Source organism: Takifugu rubripes, chromosome 22 (assembly GCF_901000725.2).
Source record: "Takifugu rubripes chromosome 22, fTakRub1.2, whole genome shotgun sequence".
Lineage (NCBI taxonomy): Eukaryota > Metazoa > Chordata > Actinopteri > Tetraodontiformes > Tetraodontidae > Takifugu > Takifugu rubripes.
The window spans coordinates 10,629,520-10,652,027 of NC_042306.1; the positions used below are offsets into that span (position 1 = coordinate 10,629,520).

The 22,508-nt window shown below is 49.4% G+C and overlaps 2 protein-coding genes across 6 annotated transcripts; one reads left to right on the forward strand and one right to left on the reverse strand.

Annotated features, from left to right (window-relative positions):
- Nucleotides 1–211: 211 nt before the first annotated feature.
- Nucleotides 212–3,030, forward strand: LOC105418130 (G-protein coupled receptor 35-like). Its single transcript, XM_011616461.2, has 2 exons — nt 212–510; nt 698–3,030. The coding sequence occupies exon 2, from the start codon at nt 704–706 to the stop codon at nt 1,604–1,606; it is 903 nt and encodes a 300-aa protein (XP_011614763.1). The 5' UTR covers nt 212–510; nt 698–703; the 3' UTR covers nt 1,607–3,030.
- Nucleotides 3,031–4,078: 1,048 nt separating this feature from the next.
- Nucleotides 4,079–22,190, reverse strand: LOC101076448 (semaphorin-6B-like). Of its 5 annotated transcripts, XM_029831230.1 has the most exons (19): nt 22,108–22,190; nt 21,846–22,021; nt 21,740–21,766; nt 12,619–12,742; nt 11,858–11,969; nt 10,928–10,988; nt 10,797–10,859; nt 9,564–9,662; nt 9,386–9,476; nt 9,042–9,161; nt 8,553–8,641; nt 8,256–8,473; nt 8,041–8,172; nt 7,636–7,785; nt 7,385–7,561; nt 7,139–7,279; nt 6,967–7,044; nt 6,271–6,332; nt 4,079–5,208 (listed from the first exon to the last, which is right to left on the reverse strand). In XM_029831230.1, exons 2-19 carry the CDS (start codon nt 21,903–21,905, stop codon nt 4,229–4,231), a joined length of 2,784 nt encoding a protein of 927 aa, XP_029687090.1. In that variant the 5' UTR covers nt 21,906–22,021; nt 22,108–22,190; the 3' UTR covers nt 4,079–4,228. The 5 variants fall into 5 exon arrangements, with proteins under 5 accessions (XP_029687090.1, XP_029687091.1, XP_029687093.1 ...); XM_029831231.1 differs by lacking the exon at nt 21,740–21,766; XM_029831233.1 differs by lacking the exon at nt 22,108–22,190 and having other exon boundaries at nt 21,688–21,766; nt 21,841–21,981.
- Nucleotides 22,191–22,508: the final 318 nt, after the last annotated feature.

A 22,508-nucleotide genomic window follows, 5' to 3' on the forward strand; every position in this document is an offset into this window, starting at 1 on the left:
TTTTCCCCCCGCCCCTAAATTTTGTTGATTTTAGCAAGAGAGACAAAAAAACCACCCCTTCAAACCTGGCTGCTGAAGAGTGCAGAGGATGTGCGCTTCATCGTGCCTGTTGAGCTAAATTTTGCAATTTCCTCTTTGGAAACATTGAACCTAACCAACCCCCCCTCCTTTTTTTTTTGTTTTTGTTCACTGAGGGACCGCGGCCTTGCTCCCCCACCCAAACTCTTCAAAACCATTGGTGCAAATAAAATGATAATGTGTGTGGCTGGTTAGTGCCACCTTCACATGCACTTAGAGTATATCACGTAGAACTGATCTCGCTCTTTTTTATAACATGCTGGGCGGTCGTGAAACTGAAAAGGAAACTGTCTGCGGTCTGCTTAGAGCATGCGAACTTCTGCACCTTGGCTGAAACACAGATGCGAAAGCAGCATAAATGTGCGTGCTTTGTCTATAAGTAACACTTGAACCAGCAGGAACCGTCCATCACACACAGATCACGACAACTGGGTGAGTTTTTATTGGCACTCTGAACTCTCATATGCTTGAATTGTGAGATCAACAGCCCCTACAGACGTTACAGATGGAAAATGGATTCTAAACGTTTGTGGATCAAGCTGAACTTTGACATTCTTATGGTGATAAATAGAGGCTGAACTTCATGGCCCTGCTTTCTAAAACGCTATCTCTTATACAGATAAGTATGTGTAATGGCACCAACGTCACCACCAGCCCTCCATGCAAGGTGGACTACCTCAGCGCTCTGGCGTACACTCCTTTGTTTCTCCTGGGTTTGTGTCTCAATATCGCCGCTCTACGCACCTTCATCGCCATAAGGGCCTCCTGGAAAGACACCCATATCTACATGTTCAACCTAAACATGGCTGATTTTGCCCTCATCCTCTTCCTGCCCTTCAGGATATACGATGCCCTATTTTGCCTCGACAGGACCAAATTGTGTACATTTCTAATATTCAGCCATTACATTAACATGTATGCCAGCATTCTGACCACAACGGCCATCTCTGTGCATCGCTTCCTCACCATAAGGTTTCCTCTGCAGGCCAGGTCATGGCGGAAGAAGAAGGAGACAGCTTTTGCAGTGTGTCTGGTCGTGTGGGTACTTTTGGTGACATTGTGCGCTATATTTAGAAAGGAAAATTACCCCGATAAACTGTGGAACTGCTTCGAAAGATGCAAAAATCGCCCACTTAATCTGGTCTTCATTTTGATTGTGACCTGTCTGGGCTTCCTCACCCCACTGCTGATCATTGTTTACTGCTCCCACCAGATCATCACCATTCTGTTAAAGGAAGACAACAGGTCAGAGGAGAAGATGAGCACCATCGGCATTGTGACGGCAAACATGGCTGTGTTCATTTTCTGCTACATGCCCATCCACATTGGCTTTCTTGTCAACTATTATTACAAATTTCCTCCTGACTGGCAGGAGGTACTCTCACCTGTACATATTTACTTACTCGTGTGCGAGTGGATCGCTTCCACAAACTGCTGTTTTGATTCCATCAGCTATTATTTTTTACTGAGGAGGTATTATTCAGATGCTATGAAAAGAGTTTCCCTCTGGTTCCAGTTAAAATCTTGAAATCTTCCACATTTTTGGTCTAAATTTTAACTCCCCCCTCTTGTGAGGCCAACTTAGTTTTAAACCTGTTGTAATTTAACTTTCCATGCTTGTCATATAGAATCTTATGATTTGAGGTTGTTATCCGCTTCTATGCGGAAACCGCAACGCCTTCGTGCTTTCTGTGAGGACTTTACATCTCAGTTGCAATGTCTTCTCTCATTGTGCAGCGAATCTACATTCTGGTCGCCAAGTCCAGGAAAAACAAAAACCGGAAACCGTCGATCACATAGTGCCAGTGTTTGTCTCCCCCGTGTGGCTTAAAGAGTAACTACACCACACGGTTCCGTCTCTGTTTACGTTCCGTCTTTGATGACAAATGTGCCTCATTTACAGAAAATAAAGCACAGTAATGATGCAAACATTCCACCGACTCCCGAGGAGAAGTACAGATGCATTTTGCAAGCGCGCATTGCGTAGGCCTGTGTATAATGATATGCATTTATTTCAATGAGTGCATTCAGAACCACAAGGGACAACAATAGCAGTCAATTACATAATGCCATTTAATAGCAGTACTCCAAAGATTGATGGATAATATATCAGTAGTATCTTAGCAACTGAAACAAAAAGAAGGCAGCTGATGAAGGCTCATTTCTGGCCTGCAAATCTACTCTAACAACATATAGATGGGCTGAAGTCAGCACTCAGCCAGACTCACGTAAATACTGTACATACATCTTATTCACAGCATTGTCACAAAGAGAAGGGGGAGAACAGAAAATAAAACAAACAAACACACAGATCCCCTGGCAAACCGCACCGACACTACACCTTCAGGTCGACTTTATTTACACTATTCACACATGGTAAGTGCTGCGGATTCGAATGCAAGAAAAAAGTCTTTGTGCTTTCCCTTCTTACTGCACAGATGTGTGACTATAAACATGAAAAGGATGAGTACATTCATTGACCGAAAACAGGCATTGTTCACCGTTTCTCCTCCAAGATGGCAGCCGGTTGCCAATGACAACCGCAAGACAGAAACAATCCGGATGGGAGGAAAAATAGGTTAACAGTCCTCTGACAGCATCTCAGTTGTTCGGAAGGTTTGTTTCTGAGGCACCTCCGAATGGGCACAGTTGCTTAACAGGTATCAAACAGAGGTCGTGTCGGGGGGTCATCGGCTCTATTACATATTTACAGTCTTTGTTACATGTAACAGTATTTCATAAACAGACTTCTCGACGCCGTCGGGGGCTGAAGCCGTTGTTTTCCCAGCAGCAGAAGCTGACGTGACGTCCAAGAACAAAATAACATTCGGCGTGTTTGTAGTCAAAGGCATTCGTAGAGTGTGTGAGTGCATGTGATGCGCCGACGCGGGGTTCCGTGGCACTCAAAACCATTCCTCCCAGTTTTATTAATTTTTTTTTTTTTCAGGCGTGCTACACACGATGAAATCCTTTCGGCTCGTGAGTAAAAAGAGGCGACTCCGATCGTAAAAACAGTCATGACATTTGCTTTTGCGCATCGACAAATGAGTTATGAGGGCGTGATGCTATTTGCGGGGTTAGCTATGTACAATTGAGGTCGGCACAAACACAACAAATTAGCCGCCCGACTGTGGCTGAGAATAGAAGACGGCCAGAAGGGTTCCAACGTCGATGGTGCACGCTGTCCTCCAGCCAGGAGTGGCTCCACCCTTTCACGGCACTTTGATGGACTGAATAGATCATCCCGGGGACATTCTCAGCCCCTCCAGCTCAGAGGGAAACCAGAAGTTTGAATCACCCCCTCTGGGTCAGGTGACCTCCTGCTTGTTTCGGGGGAATTCTGCCTAATAAATCCCCGCCTTAAACTGATAATTAAGGACGTGGTGGTTGGATATTCTCTGTATTCTCCTCTCTGTCCTGTCCATATCAACTCATTGGCCTCTCTGGAGCGGCGGGAAAGGCGGCTGAGACGCTGCCGTCAAACCGAGCATGCGTTTGGCAGAAATAGTGCTGACGTTTCAGTCGTGCACTCTGCTCTCCAGAGTTATGGTCCCTGTCAGACAGGTTAGATGCATTTGGCGCACGTCGATCTTCTCTCTGCACACAGAATACTAAACATCCTCTGTGGCCTGTACCCGTGTGCGCCAAAGAGCAGTGAGGGACGACCTTCCTGAGGACTCGTCCCCAGTTAAATGTGTCTCCTACATCGTCCGTTTCTGTCAGTGGGTTTAAAATTTACAATCGGACCCAGAGGGAACTGTGGGTGATCAGTGTTGTTAAACAGAAGCTTCCTGCTCCTGCAGCCTCAGATAAACTGCAGCTTCTGATTTGGCCTCTCCGTCCAAATCCGCTCGGCCTCCCGTCCCATCTTCCATCCATCCTCTCTCTCTGTTCCTCGGCAACTCTGCAATGCAGACACGGCAACAACCTCAGACCGTCTGACCAATTAATGTGAGCCGGGAGATGAGTGGCAGGCCCGGCAGCCAGTCACGAGGAGAGATTCATCAAGGAGGGAGGGAGGGGGGAGGTGGGGGTGCCTGAGAGGCTAAGAGAAGGGCTGAGGGACACATAGGGATGCAGGGAAGAGAGAGGGGATGTGATGGACGGAGGCGGGGAGGAACGAGACAAACCAGTAGAAGCTCCCATCTGCTCACTGGCCAGGCTGAGTCCTGTCACCGCAGTTCTTCTTGCTCATCAGATGGCTGAGGTCCACCAGCTCGCCCAGCTCCCCCCTTTCCAGGGCCCCTCGCAGCAGGGCCCTGGTCAGACCCGGGGTGTGCTGCTGCGATATGTAAGGCTGGGGTCCGGGAGGGGGCATGGAGGGCGGAGGCAGGGGGATGGGGACCATGCCGTGGCTGCTCAGGATGTATCCTTCTGGCGCCGGCCAGCGTAGAGGCAGCGGCTCGCTGTACTCCACAGGGGCGCTGGGGGCTGAGACCACTCTCCGGCGCTCTGGGGAGTCCTGGGGCGTCATGGGGTATACGTACTCTCCAGCAGACTTCCTGAGAGGGGCTTTTGGCGTCCCCTTCATTCCCTTCTCCTGTTTGCTCAGGCAGACGTATTGTTGGCGCGGTGCATCGCCCCCCCGACCCTCGCCGCCGTGTCTCCCGCCTCCGCCCTGCTGAAAAAGTCTGGTGGTCAGATAAACTGAGGGGGGCATGCGGCAGGGCGAACCCAGACCCACAGACCCTCCACCCAGGTACGTCTGGCTGGTGTCCCACCCTCCCGAGTTGGAGTCGGACAGTCGCAGGCCTCTGCGCTTCTGCTGGGGGGTGTGCTCGGGCGTCGGCAGGAAGCCCGGGTCAAGCTCGCCGGACTTCACCCAGCCATTTGGCATGACAAACAGGGTTTCCCCACCCTGAGAGCAGGGGCGCTCCCCGCCTCCCTGCCTCGTCACGCTAAGCACAGAGCCGCCGATGCCGCCGCCGTTGCTCAGTAGGCCTCGCTCTCGTCTCTGGATGGAGGACTGGCTGGCACTGCGCCGGTTGGTGGGCTTGTGGGCCATGATCCAGCATACGGCAAGACCCGAGAGCGCCGCCCCGATGGTAAAGGCCGAGACCGCAGACGCCACAAGCAGGTTGAGGGAGACCAAGCTCTCTGGTTCAATCAGCAAACTCTGCTGAAGGATTCCTGCACAGTAAAAGAACTAATTAGGAGCATTTACAGAACATTAAAATGGCATTAAATGTTGCCTGCTGGGGGAAGTTAAATGCAGAGATTATTACTTTTTTTCCCCCTCAGAAGATATAGCATAGCACAATAAATTAAGAACTACAATAACCCATTGAATGTGTGTCATCATTATGCCATTATTTTCTGCGCTGCACTTATTTAAAGGAGCTCGTCTCCACTTTGGCCTTGAGGCTCCACCGGCTCCAGTTTCAGTCTGCAACTGTCATCAGGCCGCTGCGTCTCCTCTCCTCTCCTCCTACCCCCCTCCTCTCCTGTCCTCTCCGCTCCTTTCCTCCCTTCTCCTCGCCCCCTCATCTCCTCTCCTCTTGCAGCATACCATTACCTCAGTGTTTCCACCCTGCTCTAATCACTCCCATCTGCGGAGCGGCAGCTCGTGCCTGTCTGCTGCTCTACTTCTGGCATTCAGATTCAGTCAGTTCAGCAGCTTGGCATCACTGACTCTGATACAGTTTACCAAGAGATGGATGAGAACAAGAGGATCAGTTGTCATACAAATGATGCAGGCAGGGACTGTTCTGAGTCTTGCCTCAGAAGAATAATTCAAAATGAATGAATGTGCTGGAAAGGGAATTCTTCTTTCCACTGCATTTTTAGAGCATGAGTCCAGGCTCTGAGACCTCCACATGGGCCTCTAAACAACCGCGGCATCAGTATTTTATGCTGAGCGATGCCTTCGTTAGATGTGTGACAACACAGTCACGCAACTGAGGAATGTTTCATTTCCCATTGTGCAGACTTGTGTTGTTTACCAGATGCTGCGCAGGCTCCCTGCCTCACACTGGGAGCATTCTGTCTGAAAGCAAAACCTAGAACTCCTACCTGATAAGGAAGCCTTTTGTTTGCATGATATAATTCAAATATGTTATTTTACAGAACTGTTTCCACCATTTGCATAAAAAAGTGAAACATTCAGTGCCGACTGTGGGTGCAGTTTCTGATTGTGCCACTAGGAGGAGCTTGTCCTCGCTCCAGCATCCGTCTCATGTTGCTGCAACTCACCATCACAGTCTCCAAGGTGAGAGGTGGCGTTTCCAAAATCCACATCTTGTTGAAAAGGCAACCTGCAGGCCACAGCAAACACAGAGGGAACATTTATGAGTTTATCTTTTAATAATTCTTAAAATATCAGGCAATATGTTAGAGCTCCCATGTTCACTAAACGATTACAAAGACTTATCGATGAGTCACCCGGTGTAATGGAATATGCTATTGACCCCATTATTGATTTTCTCTCGCTTGTCACCTCAAAGGAAGGGCAAAGGTCAGGGTCAGTCTTACGAGCACTGACGGGAGCTGTTGTATCGATGTACGGATACAACTGCTGCTGTCTCTGCTTGGACTCTACATTTATGGGGAAAATGATCTGGAATCTGTAAACAAGAACGTTCATATCCTTAGCACGTCCATTTTCTGATGACATTTTCCTATTTTGCATTCATTTTTCACCATTTTCCTCCTGAATTGCGTTCGTTTGATTTAATCGACTGTGAAATAAGTACCACTCCCCGCTTTACTCCTTGCCATTCTGCTCCTTCTTAATATGTCCAACACAGAGGCACAATTCCACGTCTGCCTCGATAAAATAGATGATTCACAGGGTCTTAAAAACGCTCAAAGACATCCGCACCCGCAGGAGCGTATTAAATGAAACTACAGATGCAGGAAGTTGTCCGGTGTTTGTCTGCATGAGCTCACCTGGTTCCTGGTCTCAGGAAAACACAGGTGCTGCCTCTGGTCCAACCACAGTACGGATCTCTGGAGGCCAGACAACTCCTACACACACACACACACACACATACAAGTGAGAAAAATGTTCCCTCTTGCACCTGAAAGGTGCCAAAGACACAGCAGGACTCTTGTCTCTCACTTCATGCAGCGTGAATACAGGTGGCAGCGAGATGTGGGCATCCGCACGAGACAGGAGGGGAAGGCCAGCAGCAGGGTGTGGCTGGTCCTGTCCAGTGTCAGGGACAAGAGCTGGCGGGCCTGAGGCGAATCTTCGCCACATCTGGAGAAACAGACACAAGGTAGAACGTTAGAATTGAGTCTGACGTTTGTCGCCCTCTGGTGGACGTCTGCAGGAGCGGACAATGATTCTCCAGCTGTGACTCACTTCTCTGGATTGAACCCCTCCACCTCCTCCAGAAACACGCTGCTGTGGGACACAGAATCGCCACTGGGAATCATGAGAAACTTGAGGATAGTTCCCCGCGTCGAGCCCAGGAACAACACAGTGCGGTTCCTATGAGGACCGGCTTCTGTGTCCACCACCATGGCCGTCAGCTGGTACCTGCGTGAGGAGATGAGTGGATCAGCTGAAGATTACGCCTTCTCCAAGGTAGATCTGCAGGTGGGCTCGCGTACCGGCCCATCGTCTTCACCACCCAGGGTCGATGGCCGAGCAGGGGAACGGTCTCGTCCATCAGTGGGTGGGTCTTCACGAAGTTCAGCACCTCATCGGGCAGCGTGGTGGAAGAGCTAAACCTGGATCCCTGCACCGCACAGCCCCCCGGCCTGCAGGAACGGACGGAGAGGGAGGTGAGATGTCCAGAGAGAGGAGAAAGGACAGAGCCAGAGGAGTTCTGTGGTCGCCGAGAGACTTGGAATATTTGCTGAATAGTCATGAAACTGCTGCGGGATTGACGGGGGCTTATTGAAGCGGTTGGGCGGGGGGGGGTAAATACCGTAGACTATGTGACAGATGCTGGTGAAAACAGCACCGCAGAATTCTGCCAAAGTTGGGCTCACCTGTGCGTTGCATGACAATACCTGGGTTTAGGCACCGCTTCATCCGGCACAGGGGTCCAAATGGACTCCGGGGATTTCTGCTCCTTAAAGCGGCCCTCAAAGACCTGAGCGAGCTGCTGCATGTCGAACACGCACACCGCCGACCCGGGGATGCTGGAAGAGACGGACGGAGACGACAGCTGTAAGGACAAACCGCGGCGTTCGCCTTCGAGCCCGCGCGAGGTGTAGCGGCGTGCCTGTTGGGCGGCGTGGAGAAGAGGCCCAGGATGACGTCGCGCCCCTGCATGTGGATGATGTCGCTCGTGGCGTGCAGGAGGTTGAAATAAAAGTGCGAGTCTCCCGGCACCGAGCAGTTGAGCCGTGCCTTCAGGAAGGTGGTCCACTGCTTCTCCAGGACGCGCTGAGAGCCGCCCAGGTCCGCCTTGCACACCCGAGCCACGCGGGACACCATCACCTGGAACAAAACCAGCGGGTTTCCAGTAAACCATCAGCTCCAGACGGAGAGACAAAGGAGCGGGGGGGGGGACAAGAACCTTCTCCAGATGATGAAACTCCATGGCCATCTCGCGGAAAAAGAAATAAATATGGGGCCCCCACTCCATGGAGCTCACAAAGTAGGGCTCTGAAAAGTGAGGAGAGAAATGCAGTCAGACAAACAGGCACATATTCAGAGCGGCGGTAACGAAGCGCCCGGGGCGCCGCAGAGCCTGACATCGGGCTGTAATAACAGTCATATCAAGGCGGGCCGCTGCTGTCCACCGGCCGTGCTCATTAAATATTCATATCCTGCCTGAATTATTAGCCTGGACAAGATGATTCGCATTATTTTTCATTAATTCATCCAGCAGAGTTTTAGGTTTGACCTTCCCTGCCTCGTCTTTTTGAAGAACAAGCTGGGCTCGGGGGGCCGGTTAAAAACTGTGGAATCCCAACAATCGCAGCTTATTCCGAACCATCACCGAACGCAGCTTTTCAATTAGCGGGCTGCTTTACCGAGCGGTCTTTCAGGGTTTTGAAGGTACCTCTGAACCATTTGGAGTCGTGCTTGACAGTGCGGAGGGCGGGGCTGTCGCTGAGACTGCGGTAAATCACGGCGTCGATGGCTAGGAAGTCTGTCACGGTGGCGGTGAAGAGACTTCCATCTGCGAGTCAGACCGAGGCGCCGAAAGAGGAGAGAAGAAGATTAAGAAGATACAGGTGGAGATAGCGCAAGGTCATGGAGATTAACCAAACAGGCAATGCTGAGACTATAAATCATCTGCAAAGGTAAACAGATGCTTCATTGTTTTGGAGCTGTAAAGTGGATCTGGTGTCTGGGATACAATGATAAATTGCCTGGCTAAAGTGCGAAAATGCGAGATCCTACCTGCAAATACAGCCACGTTGGCGTGGCGAGGATCATACGGGCAGCGCGCCATCCCACTGACAGGCTCTCCCACCATTTCTAAAGTATCTTTCTGGAATATGATTATGAAAGAGGTGATGTAGAAACATCATAACTGGCAGCTAAAGCCCCAAAACAGAGCAGATAGATGGATACTAACAGTGTAGTTGGCACAGAGAGGATTGAAAGCGTTTGTTCCACATATAAAGAGACCGCCATGCTGGCTGAGCAGAACCTTGATGTAATTACGACACTCTCCCTGCAGGAAAAAATAAAATAAAATAAAACAGAGTAAAGACAGAGAGAAAAATCGTGAGGCGAGGCGCAGCGCAGTGTCGTGTGGCTTTGACGTGACGCTTAACCAACAACCCAGGATGGAAACGTCAGCCATAACCTGTCAATAATGCCCCCATCCCGTCTCCATCTGGAGTACTTTCCACCTTAAGTCGTAACTTTCAAGCTTTTCAACCCCTTTGACATTTCATTCAGCGATGCTAATTGTATTACCGGCCAGACGAGCCTTCCTTAGCATTTAAGCTAAGCTAGGCTAAGCATCTGCTCACTTCAGCTTGGCTAAATCCAGCAGCTAGCATCCATATGTGAGCGAGGTGTCGCTATTCAGCAACAATGTTAGCTTTTCCGAAACTAATTCCAGACTTGAAACTGCTCCAGGGTGTGTGAGTGACTGTGTGTGCGTCACACACACGCACACACACACACAGACACACACACACAACAGTGTGTTCACTCTCATTGACCAAAACTTAAGTCAGGTATTCTTGTATTTTATGAATTCTTTGAATGCTGATGATCTTTTTAGTCTGGCTTTGCTTCATTCCTGCGCCCTGATCTGACCTCTCCTCTTCACATTTCTCTCCACCTACACACTCACCCCTGCTTATAACCTTCCTAAAGTGATTTCAATTACTTTTTCCTCCCCCCAGGCCATGATACCCGGCTCACTTTGCCCTATAATGTTTCCCTTTCTCTTGTTTTTTCTTTCCTTCTTAACGTGTTCCACCCAGACTGGATTTGGCCAGAGGCACCGTTGTAAAATAAAGTTTATATTACCAGGAAGTACACTCTGTCAACGGAGCAGACGACCCATGAAATCCCTTGTAGATCTGATGACATTACCTTCATATCTTGGACCACTGTGAACTATCACTTCAGAATTGTTTCATTTCTTTGACTCTCTTCACTATAAAGCCCACGTCTGAAGACAAATGACATGGAACAGGTGGGAAAGAAGGTGGCCTTGGGGCATCAGGCACTTCGTCTGGCCTCAGTAACATGTTTACAATGTTGGGCGGATATTTACGTAAGATACAGCAGGAAGTACACGTGCTTCACAGCTTTTATTAATGCGATGATGAAGAGGGTGTCGCCGTACCTCGTGTTTGCCCTTCATCCGACACACTCGGATGTCATTCTTGTTGGACTCCCAGGTCCGTTTCTGTAAGGAAGTGCACTGTTCAAGGTCGGATTGTTGCTAGCGCGCGACTCCTTTGTGTCCGTTCTTACCTTGCTGTAGAACATCTCTTCTCCTGCCATGTTATCCAGCTCAACCCTGTACAAATCATCTCTGCAAAAAAAACATTAAATATTGTTTTTAAAACTGTTTAAATGGCTATCTAAAGGTCTTTTATATGAGATTTTATTAAAAGTAGCATTATTTCTTAGGAGTATGTGAATAGTAAGGTAGCCCCCCCCACAGCTACCAAAGTGCTCTGTTTCTATGGTAGCCCAAAGTGGACAAAATGACATTCTGGGGGCATATTCATAGCAACAGACCGTTGGACCTGGAATATCTTGAACATCTTAAATAAGGGAGGAGGGGCGTGAAGACAGCTATTTCACACAATCTGCCAATCTGGACCTTTAAAAGTCATTTTCACTGACATTTCGGTTGTTAACTGTATGCGATCAGACACGTGCGACCTGCAGCAATTTGATTTTTTAACGATTTAAATGACAATTCTGCTGTCGGGGTGGTAAATATTTTACTAAGCTTTGAGCATTTCTATCAAAAATCAAACAGTGACCTGCATTTTTCTGGAAAAGTCCCATTTCGGGCTCCTGTCATGTGGCCTGGATCAGCCATCAGTCCGTTCCTCTGCGGCCTCTCTCCTCATGCTGGCTCGTTATTAGATTTTAGGTGGATAATCTCCCTCTAATCCTCCCTTTAATGATATGGGGTTTTATGCTCTACGCGGCGCATTCACACAAAATAACTCCAACCCACGAGCTTCAGATTTGACTCGAGGGGCCACAGCTGGAGCGAAGCGATTTATTTCCTTAAAGAATAATGTCAAAACATTCAGCCTCCACTTGACACTTAATATGCAAGAAAAGCCGACTGTCACAGGATAGAAGCTGCCTCAAATGAAAATGAAGGGATGCTAATGTGATGGCACAGGCTGCGTTCGGCTGGAGACGGTTGCCGTTGGTTACCTGGCACCTATGTAGAGCGTGCGGTTGACTTGGAGGACCGTCTGGATGTGCAGCTCCTGCCTCGGAGCCGAGCGGTGAGCCCTGCCCAAGAATATGGGATACCTCCGCACGACTGGCAGGAACACACAGAACAACAACGTCAGCCTTCGCTACTTTATTCGCTCAGTGTTTCTCTTAAGGAAAGCGAAGATAATGGGAACCAGAAACACTCATTATGTCCTCTTTTTTGCATTCAGATCCATAAAAGGTACGTATGTGTGTGTGTGTGTGTGTGTGTGTGTGTGTGTGTGTGTGTGTGTGCGTGCAAAGGTTCCTGCTTCCATTTCTGCTGCATCTGACTCACGGGAAGTTTCCAACAGGAGGACAACGGTTTCCACAGGGAAGCCTCATGTTTAGGAGATGGATTGGGAAACTGTCTCATTGTCCTTGACTGCAGGGGAGGCAGGGAGGACGCGGCGATCCATCTCCGCCTGCCTCGTCCACCCCTCAGCCGTCCCTCCTGCCATCTACAGCTCCCCATCCAGTCCAATTGTCTCCCGTTTCTTCATCTCACCTTCCTTTTGTCTCAACGCTCTTTTTTAGTTTCCCTGAGAGGCAGAGTGAAGCCATTTTGAATGCATCTGTATGCTGGTTCGCCTTTAAAGCCGCGCTGCACTCAGGCGCCGACCCCTGACCTCTGATTTCCACATCCAGCACAGAGTCATTCATCAGTGCCGCACGCAGGCGCGCGCACACACACACACAAATCCAGACGCACGTACCCTCTATGGGGACGAAGCTGAGAGGACTGGGTTCCTCTGGGAATGAGCCTTCAGCCAGATGAAGCAGCAGGAGGAGAAACGCGAGGGGAGGAGCTACGGTCCCCATGGCAGCAGCACACAGGCACTGTTAACAGAGAGGAGGGAAAGAACAATTTCATTGCGGTGTGAGCGTGCCAGTGCGACATTTTGACAGATTTCTTATTCAACAGGTGTGTTAAGTGTGTGTGCGTGTGTGTGTGTGTGTGTGAGGGGATGTGTGCAGGGTCAGAAGTGCAGCAGGGTGACTGCTGGCACCCACCTGTCTAAAGCGGGGAGCTAATATCGCTCTATTGTCTTACTTTTCTTTAAAGCGACTCAGAAACGTCCTCCTACCCTCAAAAAGAAGATGCTCGAGGCCCTGCAACATGAAATTCACAAGGCTACAGGGTTTTCTGCGGGTGGTAACGTTGCTTTCACTAAATCTGTGGACATGCGGAAGCTTTGTGGATGGTAAAAGAGACGGGGGTGGATTAGCTGAGGGGAGGAGGGCAGAAAAAGCAGCCATTCAGGGTGGAAAACAGCTCGCTAAAGGCCATAAGTCAGTTTAAGAATACCTTAAATACCTTTAATCTTGGGCAAGAAAAAAGTTCCTCTAAAAACAGCCACAGGGGCCATAGGTTGTGCATGACATATGCACACAGAGTCTAGTCCGGTAATCATTAGCTAAAGCTAACACCAGTAGCATGTTTAAACAGCCCATGAATGCCATTAGATTTACAAGTCAGGGTGCTACAGAGAGTCGACATGGACTCAGCATGAATAAAAAATTCGAAGCGGTTGCTATTACCTAAACAAGCCCCACGCTGCACATCAGCATGGCTATAACACGCAGATAATGGAATAATACACTGCGCGCAAGCTAGTGCCACCCATCAAATACGCATTTCAGGGCGAGGAAGAGCTTTCCTGGACACACGTCTCCCGCCGCCCTGCAGCACGGCAAAAGAACTTTGATGCGAGGAATCTTTGAAAGGAGATGAGAGCATATAAAAAGAAGGGGGGGGGGGGGGGGGGTGGTGGTGAAGGTGGATTCCTCAGGTTATGTCTCTGAATTGCCAAAAATTCAGGAAAATCGAGGCGGTTGATTGGGAACAAGAATAAAAAGGCGGGTTTGAACAGAAATCAAAAAAGCCCCGATGTGTCAGTGAATGCTGTTTCCCTGCAAATCAACCTGAACACCCCCTCCACCCCCACTAGTTTCCTTTCATCCTCACTCCCCCCTGCCTCCATCACCCTGCTCCTCTTTTTATTCCTATTTCTTTATCTCTCAGCTCATCTGTTCCAGGATAAAAACCCACATATGACAGGTAGGGAGCTGGATGTCTTAGTTGCTAAGGAGATGACAGCTGCTATTCTGTGCCCACAGATGCACCCAGATAAAGCATACACACACACACACACACACACACACACACACACACACACACCACACACGGTTGTGTACTTGGCAGCGGTCGTCCGTGTTTCCACAACCCTTAATCGGAGACACGTGAGACGCCGGCTCCCCTGTGGCGTCACTGGAATGAAATTCCAGGTCTGGTTGGAAGAAGAGGGAACCCAGAGTGTAATTTATCTGTATGACAATAACAGAAGGAGCCCGGTTTGTTGCTGTGTCAATGCTGAGAAGGTCGGATTGGTTAAATTAAAGATATGCTCCGTGAGCGATTCGCTTGCTCTCTGCACCCGACCACGCAGCCACAAAGGGAGATGAAAAATGACACAAACGGCCATTAAAAATGACACAAACGGCCATTAAAAACGACACAAATGGCCATTCCTGGAGTTGCGCGTCTTGGTTCTAATTAAAAAGCGCTTGATTGCCACGCCGTGAGCAACGCGCCACAGATACCGCCTTGTTTTGAAGGCAGAAGCGGCTTCAGAGAACGGCGTGTTTTCAGTTTCATAAGAGTTCTGTGGGCAGCGTTATTGATGAGATCATCAGTCTGACATTCAGAGCTGTAGCGCCGTGCGGCTGACACTCCTCGCGCGTCTGTTACCAGGGTTGTTTAGTCAGTCAGCCTACATGCTTTCTTTGTTCAAAATCCAGCAAACGTCCAATTAGTTGCAAAACTGTCTCGGAGGGAAGAGACAGTTATTTCTGTTTGATTGAATGCAACAAACACACCTTCTCGTTACCTTTTTATAGAAAAGGAACATGGTTTACATGCGTGTGTGAGTCGTTTGCCAATACTTTCCTCCAATAAATGTGATTAAATGGCGATGATGATAAAAAAACAACAAAGTGAAAGTGTGCGTGGGTCCCCCGCTGATGGACCGTCCTCATCAGAGCTGTATTGATTAAGGTCATTGATCCATAACATAAAGCATCAGCCCGTTTTTAAACGGTGCCACCTCCCCACGCACCTTCAGAGAGCCTCCCATGCTCTAACACGCTCCAACCCTGACATTCTCTTCTGCTTCAGCCCGACTCAGCCGCCGTGATCCCCCTCTACTGATTGCCGTGGAAACGGCGCAACGCATTCCCCCTGGTGGTCTTATCCTGCTAAATCTAAATTCTAGCCTCAGCAGCTACCTTAGAGTGGTCAAACGGGGGTTCGGCTACCTTTGCTGACCTGACTCTGGGCCTGCAGCCGCTCTTCCATCCGTCAAGCTTCCCCCAAAATATGAAAAGTGCTTTAGGAGGTTTGGATGTCGGGGGTTTCAGTTGATACGTCCAGGCAGATAGAGCCTGAAGCAAAGTCCCCTCACTTGCTTTTATGTCTTAGAAATCTGCCTTTAAACTGCGGCTTTGTTCTCATCGGCAGCTAAGATTCTTTTGCTTTACTCGATCCTGCTGGACGGGGAATAGTTATTCCCTGACCCCATCCTTGAATACCGCCGCTTAGGTGGACGCACTGTATTTAAGGCACCTCGATGGAAGTCGGGTCGGCGTGAAGCACCTATAGCTTCTGTGAAAGAACTGAAACGTGCACGGGCATCTTCTGTGACCCCAATACTGTGCTGAAATCCATCCATCAATACAAAACACACGGTCACATGACCTAAAACGCTCGTCGTTGCACTGATTGCTTCTCTGACAAATCTGTCCTTGTGAGCAAGTCCACAGGCAAAAATCACCCCCTCCATGTTTTTTCTGTGTGTGTGTGTGTGTGTGTGACTCTCGTTGCTGCAGCCACTCTAGTCTGCTGCTTTGTTACCGTAGCAACCCACAGCCAAGCCAGGCAGAGACGTTCTATTGCAGCAGATGAGAGAGGAAAGGGTGTGTTCGCCCTCACACGAGCAGCATACGTGTGTGTGAGCGTGCACGGTGCCACAGCGCATGAGCACAAATCCACATCCATACGTGAAGGAGGGGGGGGGGGGTCCCCTTTCTTTCAGGGGGCACGGGGGGATGGGGAAAGGGCAAGAGCTCCGTCTCAACATGATCCACACAGGCGACAGTGGAGTTAATTTAAAATCAATGGGTCAATAATGGGTAATTAAAAGAAAACAACTTATTGTGTGATGGCGAAGCTTTATGAAAGGGGGGATTCGGGACGCGGCCTGCGACGGAGACAATCCTTGGTGTTTCAGCATACAGAACTCTGTTATTAGAACATCCAAATAAATAAATAAAGGACAGACTAAATGGGGGAGGGTGTGTAAAGATCTCAACACTGACTTCAAGGCATGTCGGCTCTTTCAGGACATCCTGGATCAGTCCTGGAATAAAGGAAGTTAGCCTGAGGGGAGAAACTCAGACATGGGCTAAACTGGAAGAACTGGGTCACCTTCACGCTGTAGCACACCAACCCACGAGCGCTCTTCATTAACAGACTTGAGAGAGATTATCAAAATGAAAGGAAGGCAAATGAAATGGCAACTCAGTGAGTCGCGGATAAAACAAAGTTTGGACAAATGTCACGATACCAAAACAGCCCCCCGAGTCGCATCAAACACCAGAATTCATTTTAATGAAAGACAAAGCGGTAAAATCCCGCTGATCTCTTGCTTTATGCATAACATTGTCTAAATTTCTCCAGGTAAAAAGGGGCCTGAAATAAGGAAATATAAAGAATTTGGTTGGGTTGATGGCTGCTTCAATGAGAGGTTTAGAGTGAATATGTGGGTAAAATAAAAGCAAAGTAAAATCCATGTTTGTTGGCCCAACTTTAATGAAATCAAAAGTGTCATGTCTGGACTACAGCCAGTAGCCGCAGAAGCTAACTAGATTGCCTCTGCAAAACAAAAGCCACAAACGGAACTATTTCAAGTTTTCAATACTTGATTGATGGTGCCAGAAACATCTGCTTCCCCATTCATTCCGGTTTTCGTGCTACACTCACCGGTTCCTCCCAGTCACAACCAGGGGACTAATATCAGTCTCTTTGCACAGGACTTCATTTATTCTGCAAATTTAGCTTCCTTCCTCTGAGACGTTCAAATATTCACACATGCACAGATCCGTCATACGCCACTTCGGCAATGAAATCACTCTGTCAGGTCTTTATCTTATCAAGGTGGGGGGAAATATTCCCTCAAGAGTCTGCCAGTCTCTTTGGTGCAGCTCTAATCAGAGTTAAAGGAAGCTGTCTTTTGCTGTTAAATATCCCCAAATACTATTCAGTCCACAGGGTCATTTATATGCTAATGCAGAAGGTTACCTCTGCATATAGGCCTTTTGATGCAGCTCCCTGCTACCTGTTAAGTCATGTGTGCACGTACAATGCAGGGCAAGAAAGGACCGAAAATAGAGGGAGGCTTAAATGAGAGAAAGAGGGATGAAAAGAGGAGATGCTCACGGAGAAAAGGGAGGGAGATGAAAGGAGAGAGAAGGGATGATAAAGAGGCAGGGAAGAAGGGAGACATTCCCCTGGGTGGGAGCCATAGGTAATTAAAATAGGATGGACAGAGCTGGAGTCTAGCCAGGGAGAGCTCCATCTCCCCTCAGGATTCTTCTCCAATCAGGAGTTTCGCTATAAAGCCAAATTGCTGCTAGTGACAGACACATGCAGGCTACGGTGAGCATGCGGCGTTATCGTTTTATGGATAATGGACGCCGGCGTCCGCTGAGATGCATCCGTAGCCTCCGACTCCGAGGCGGGAAGCAATCAAACACGTGCAAATCACAGAATACGCAACACAAAAGCAGGTGAGGTGTGCACCCCTGCTGCTGTGCTCTCTCTCTCTCTGTCACACACACACACACACACACACACACACACACACACACACACACGCACACACACACAAATCTGCAGCAAGGGCAAACGGCAAACGCTACTAACCAGAGTTTGACTGCAGTAAGCACATATACATTCTCTGCACAGCCCCGAGCTGAAGGCGAGCGCATGAGTATGCGGTGCACGCACCCAGACACACACTAGCAGCAGTGTGGGGCGCGCGCGCGCACGTGCGCGCACGCTGCTGCGCACCGATGCAATGGAGACGGAGATAATTGCACAACAGTGGGACGGGTTTCTCCGTCTCTGAATGTGACCTGTTTTATTCGAGCGCCGTTATTTGTCTCTTTTACTGCAACACGGTGGTGTGAGAGGAGCTTCATGACAACTGTCTCCAGGGAGGGGAATCGTACTGGAGCTGGAGCTTTTCCCCATGAATAGACCCTACCAACCATTTTTCACATTATATTTTGAGTGTATTTGCATTCCACATTTCTCTGACCACGGCTCAGCCCCCCCCCCGCTCTTCATTTCCCTTCATCATCGGCTCCCTCTCAGAGTGGCAGTCATTACCATACCTATCGTGCACCCTTGCGGGCTTATTTCACCGCCTGGAAACCGACTGAAAGATCTCATATTCTTGTCAAGTTGTTGTTCTCCGTGCTCTGATCAGCAGCGTGGGTAAATATAGCTCTTTTGACAGATGCCCGCTAAGAGGATCAGAGCTCACAATAGGTGGTCCTCGCACAACAGGCACCAAAATGCCAGAGGAGCTATTTGACGTGGGCGTGCGTGTGGTGTCTTCCCGCAGGAACACACACACCTATGGCCAACACACCCACACGTGCAGACGACACCTACGCTGAGAGCCCCCCTCACGCAGGTATAATTGTGTTTCTGCTTCTCCGGGTTGCCTCCGGGCGACATTAGAGGAAAGGCGCAGGGCGTGGACCAGGACTTGATAACGGAGGGAGCAGGGCCGGCCTTAACCAAGCTCTGCTGCCGCTTCGGAACCGACGTCTGGCGGCGGAGGAAACAAAAGACTCTGATGTCTCTCTAGCTTCCAATAAAACCTCTTCCAAATCCCTGTGACTAAGCTGCCATAACTAAAGCCTGCCATTGGTGCAAGTCTGCGTGGAATCTGTTGGACAAGCAGGGCAGAAAATTGTGAGAACATTGGACACAAAAAGTGCTGGAGAAATGCACACACCTGCGTTGATTTGGTCCGAATAGAGATGGCAGGTGAGGCAAAGGTTAGTTCGCCGGAGAGCGGATTTTGGGAGGGCGGGACAGTCGCTCCCGTCGCCTCGCGATTTTTGTGATGCAGATGAGATCGCAGCTGGCGAGACCTTCGGCCACCTCCCTCTTTTTAAGTGGAAACAGCTGCAATGTCGCTCGACCCCGAATTCGCCGAGCAGGGGGAACCAGCTGGGTGGCGTGGGGGGCGGTGGTGGCGTGGGAAGGGGGGGGGGGGGTTCGCTGGGTTTGAAAGACAATCTGTGTCCCAAGAACGTCCCACAAACATGCTTTAAACTCTCAGAAACAACCGTATTATTCCACCGTATCCGTGGATACCGCACTGGCTGTGCACCAGGCTTTGTCGCCTGAACATCATTTATTTTGTGTCGTTCAAGACACAGCAGACAGTTTATGGTGGCGTTTGCCCCAGGTGACACTTCCCTGACCTGCGCTGACACCTGCCAGGGCCCGTGAATGGCCCTCACAGCAGCCAGGAGCATGTTCTTTTATCCTAATAAGCTTTTATTTGACAAACAAAGAGTGGTTCCGAATGACTCCAGAACTCCCTCACCCTTTGGAAGTCTGCACAATGACTCCCTGAGGTCCACTTTTCTGAGGACCCAGCAGGAATAGGTGGCCTGAGCCGTACCTGCTCAGTCACATTTCCTCCGATCTCATCGCTTAAAGATTTGCAGCCTTTTTTGTGTCGATTTTGAACTAAAGAAATCCTGCCTCACTATCACAAATAGCATGTCAAATGGGGTCTAAATGGCTGTTTTGGAGGGTAACAAACTTTCTCTTAATTCTCGCGTTATCAGATGAGGGAATATTGTTTTTCTGTTACTTTAGGCGATTTGAAACAGCAAATTTAAAGTTCATCCAACACGCTTTCACAGCAACGACTAACGAGGGAGTGGTTTTATAAGACTGCAAAACAGGGGACTGATTTAAGGTTAATGTAAGAGACACCAAATTAAAGAAAAAATCTATTCACAGTGGTCACAGCGTTATGGAAGAAGCCGAAAAGGGTCAGTACATGTTCCTCCTAAAAAAGAGGCAACTTGTCATTGAATGTGTCACGTATTCCCTTGGAGATGGCAACAGAGATGCAGCTAGGTAACGTCTCTTTCTGTCCAACATCTTGTCTGCTCTACCTCACACACACACACACACACACACACACACACACACACACACACACACACACACACACACACACACGCGCGGTTGTAGAAACGTTCTCAGAAGCACGCTAACCTTTCATCACTCTCTGAGTCTTCTGCTGCGGTCCAATCTAATTTTTCCCCTGCTTGAGATGCACTGTTTGTGGCTCAGCGCATGTGATTGAATAGGATCCCATGTGATCAATACGGCTTATTAAATGTCCCCCTGGGCGGTTACCTCAACAAGGGCTGCATTAGATTATATTTTACCTCCAGCCGGCGCTGCCTTTTCTGCTGAAAGTGCTCCCAACTTTGTTTTTATGCCATTATGTGTTGTGATTGAATCACGTCTTCCCTCCACGTCGCTTCGGGTCCCCTCAGTGGAGGTTGGCGGAGCGCGGCTGTATGGTTGCACCTGTTGTGGGCGGTGGCTCCTGTGCTGCGGGGTCAGCACCTGCTCGTGCCGCTGCTGTGTGGCTGTCTGTGTGGGGCAGCGGGGATAACAGGGAGGCCATTCACACCCGCCCAGACCGCCACCGCAGCCCCTCTCCCTCAGTGCTCCTTCACCAGCTCTCTCCTCCGCCGTTCCTCTCCAACAGTTCTGACCCCCCCCCCCCCTCCTGCCTGCTAGATTGCCATCTACCACACTTTATCCTTTACATCCCCAATCTGTCTGTCTGTCTTTCTGTCTCTGTCTGGCCTCCACCCTCCCACGTCCCTCTTTTTGGTTTTGCCAGCATCTCTTTGCCTCCCACCTCACACAGAAACCAAAACACCAGCAGCTGCAACGGCTTTAGTGGAAAAAAATGAATTCAACTACTAAATCACCACAGCAACAGCCAGAAAGTAAGTTTGCGGAGCATCCCTGGGCGATTTAGGACGGGAGCTACTTCAAGTGGTGATGCACTTTAAAGTTTAGGCGCTGCTTCGTCGGTGCACTCGGGATTTTCGCCCTCATCACTACTCCAGTAGTATTAATATGGTGCCCTTGGTGCTTGTGCCGCTCCTGTTTTCCTGCTGCGTAATGACATAATCAGTTGACTATGTGGCCTTTAAAGATATTACATGCGACTTAACAATGGCAGATTCTGTTCAAACAACTGAAGGCGACATTTCCTGGCCAATCTAGCCATAATTGACACCATAAGCTGACAACAGTTAATCAGGCTTTGTGTTCCTCCTTGTTACAGAGTGGAAAGGTGGCATCATTCTATCCAATGCGTGAAATAATAAGCATCGTTGGGATGGGGTCCTGTGCAACACGTGACATAACAATGAAATGCACCGGGGAAATATGCAGAAAACCCCAAAAAAACCGAGAGAAAATGGTGAAAGTTGCAGCAGACACAAAGAGCGGATCTTGGCCACCAGCGTCCACGCTAATGCAGCAACACAGACAGCAACACAGTTGCGCACATGTTGTACAGTATATACCTGTCCACCCAAAGCAAGCCCGCTCCCCTCACACGCGTCCATCTCTCAGCCCCACCATTTGGCACACTCACCGCACAGATGGCCAGGTAGGGAGGCGGAGGCAGGCGCCGGTTGCCAACTCACCCTCTCCGGTCGCAGATCTCCCTCTAACTGGAGGAAACGATTCTATCAGCTCTCTCGGTATCCGAAGCCTCTGTGAACCAGCAGCAGCCCCTCAGCCGCACCTCACCTGTCTCTTCCCTCTACGGTTCCTGCGCGCCGTCGTAGCATCACCGTTTAACGGACTCATCCAAAGCGCAAACCATTTCCTCCCCCCCGGCGAGAAAAGGTCTGTGGAAACGACAGTCTGGAGCTCCCCTTCGGTCCAGAAAGCGCTCCTCTCCCGTTATTGTTCAGGCGCCGAATCTGAAATAGCAGATTGGTGGAATATTAGGATAAAACCTGCCTGCGAATAGTTGTCAGACATCAGAGGGCAGCAAAATGAAATTTACAGTGGCGGGGGTGAATTGTCCAAACGCAGAGCAGTCACGGTGACAGCAGGGGCCCATAATTCACACCACCCAGCCAAAACACAGGGATTCTGCAAGCGGATCAATGATGAATGGGAATGCGCTCCTCTCTCTCTCTTTCTTCTCTCCCCCCCCCCCCCCCCCCACCCCCCCCCCCCCCCTCCCCCCCCCCCCCCTTTCACACATCGGGCAAGGGAAGCTGAATCAATATAGATCCTAAATAATAATTGTGTCCTCAAGATGTGGTTGGATTATGCTAAAACATCTCCAACCTTAATTGCGAGCTTTTAAAATCTCGTGTGTATCAAGCTTACGTTAGTGACCCCTTACCATTATTAAAAATGACCTATTTTTAATGTTCTTCGAATTAATTAAATATAATC

Bases quoted from the DNA above. Each gene is read 5' to 3' on its own strand.
- LOC105418130 (XM_011616461.2), top strand. From the start codon at position 704: ATGTGTAATGGCACCAACGTCACCACCAGCCCTCCATGCAAGGTGGAC.
- LOC101076448 (XM_029831230.1), bottom strand. From the start codon at position 21,905: ATGAGTCCGTTAAACGGTGATGCTACGACGGCGCGCAGGAACCGTAGA. The intron at 11,970-12,618 runs GTACGTGCGTCT...TGTTCCTGCCAG, and splicing joins CAGCTTCGTCCCCATAGAGG to TCGTGCGGAGGTATCCCATA. The intron at 10,860-10,927 runs GTAAGAACGGAC...ACTTCCTTACAG, and splicing joins AAGAGATGTTCTACAGCAAG to AAACGGACCTGGGAGTCCAA.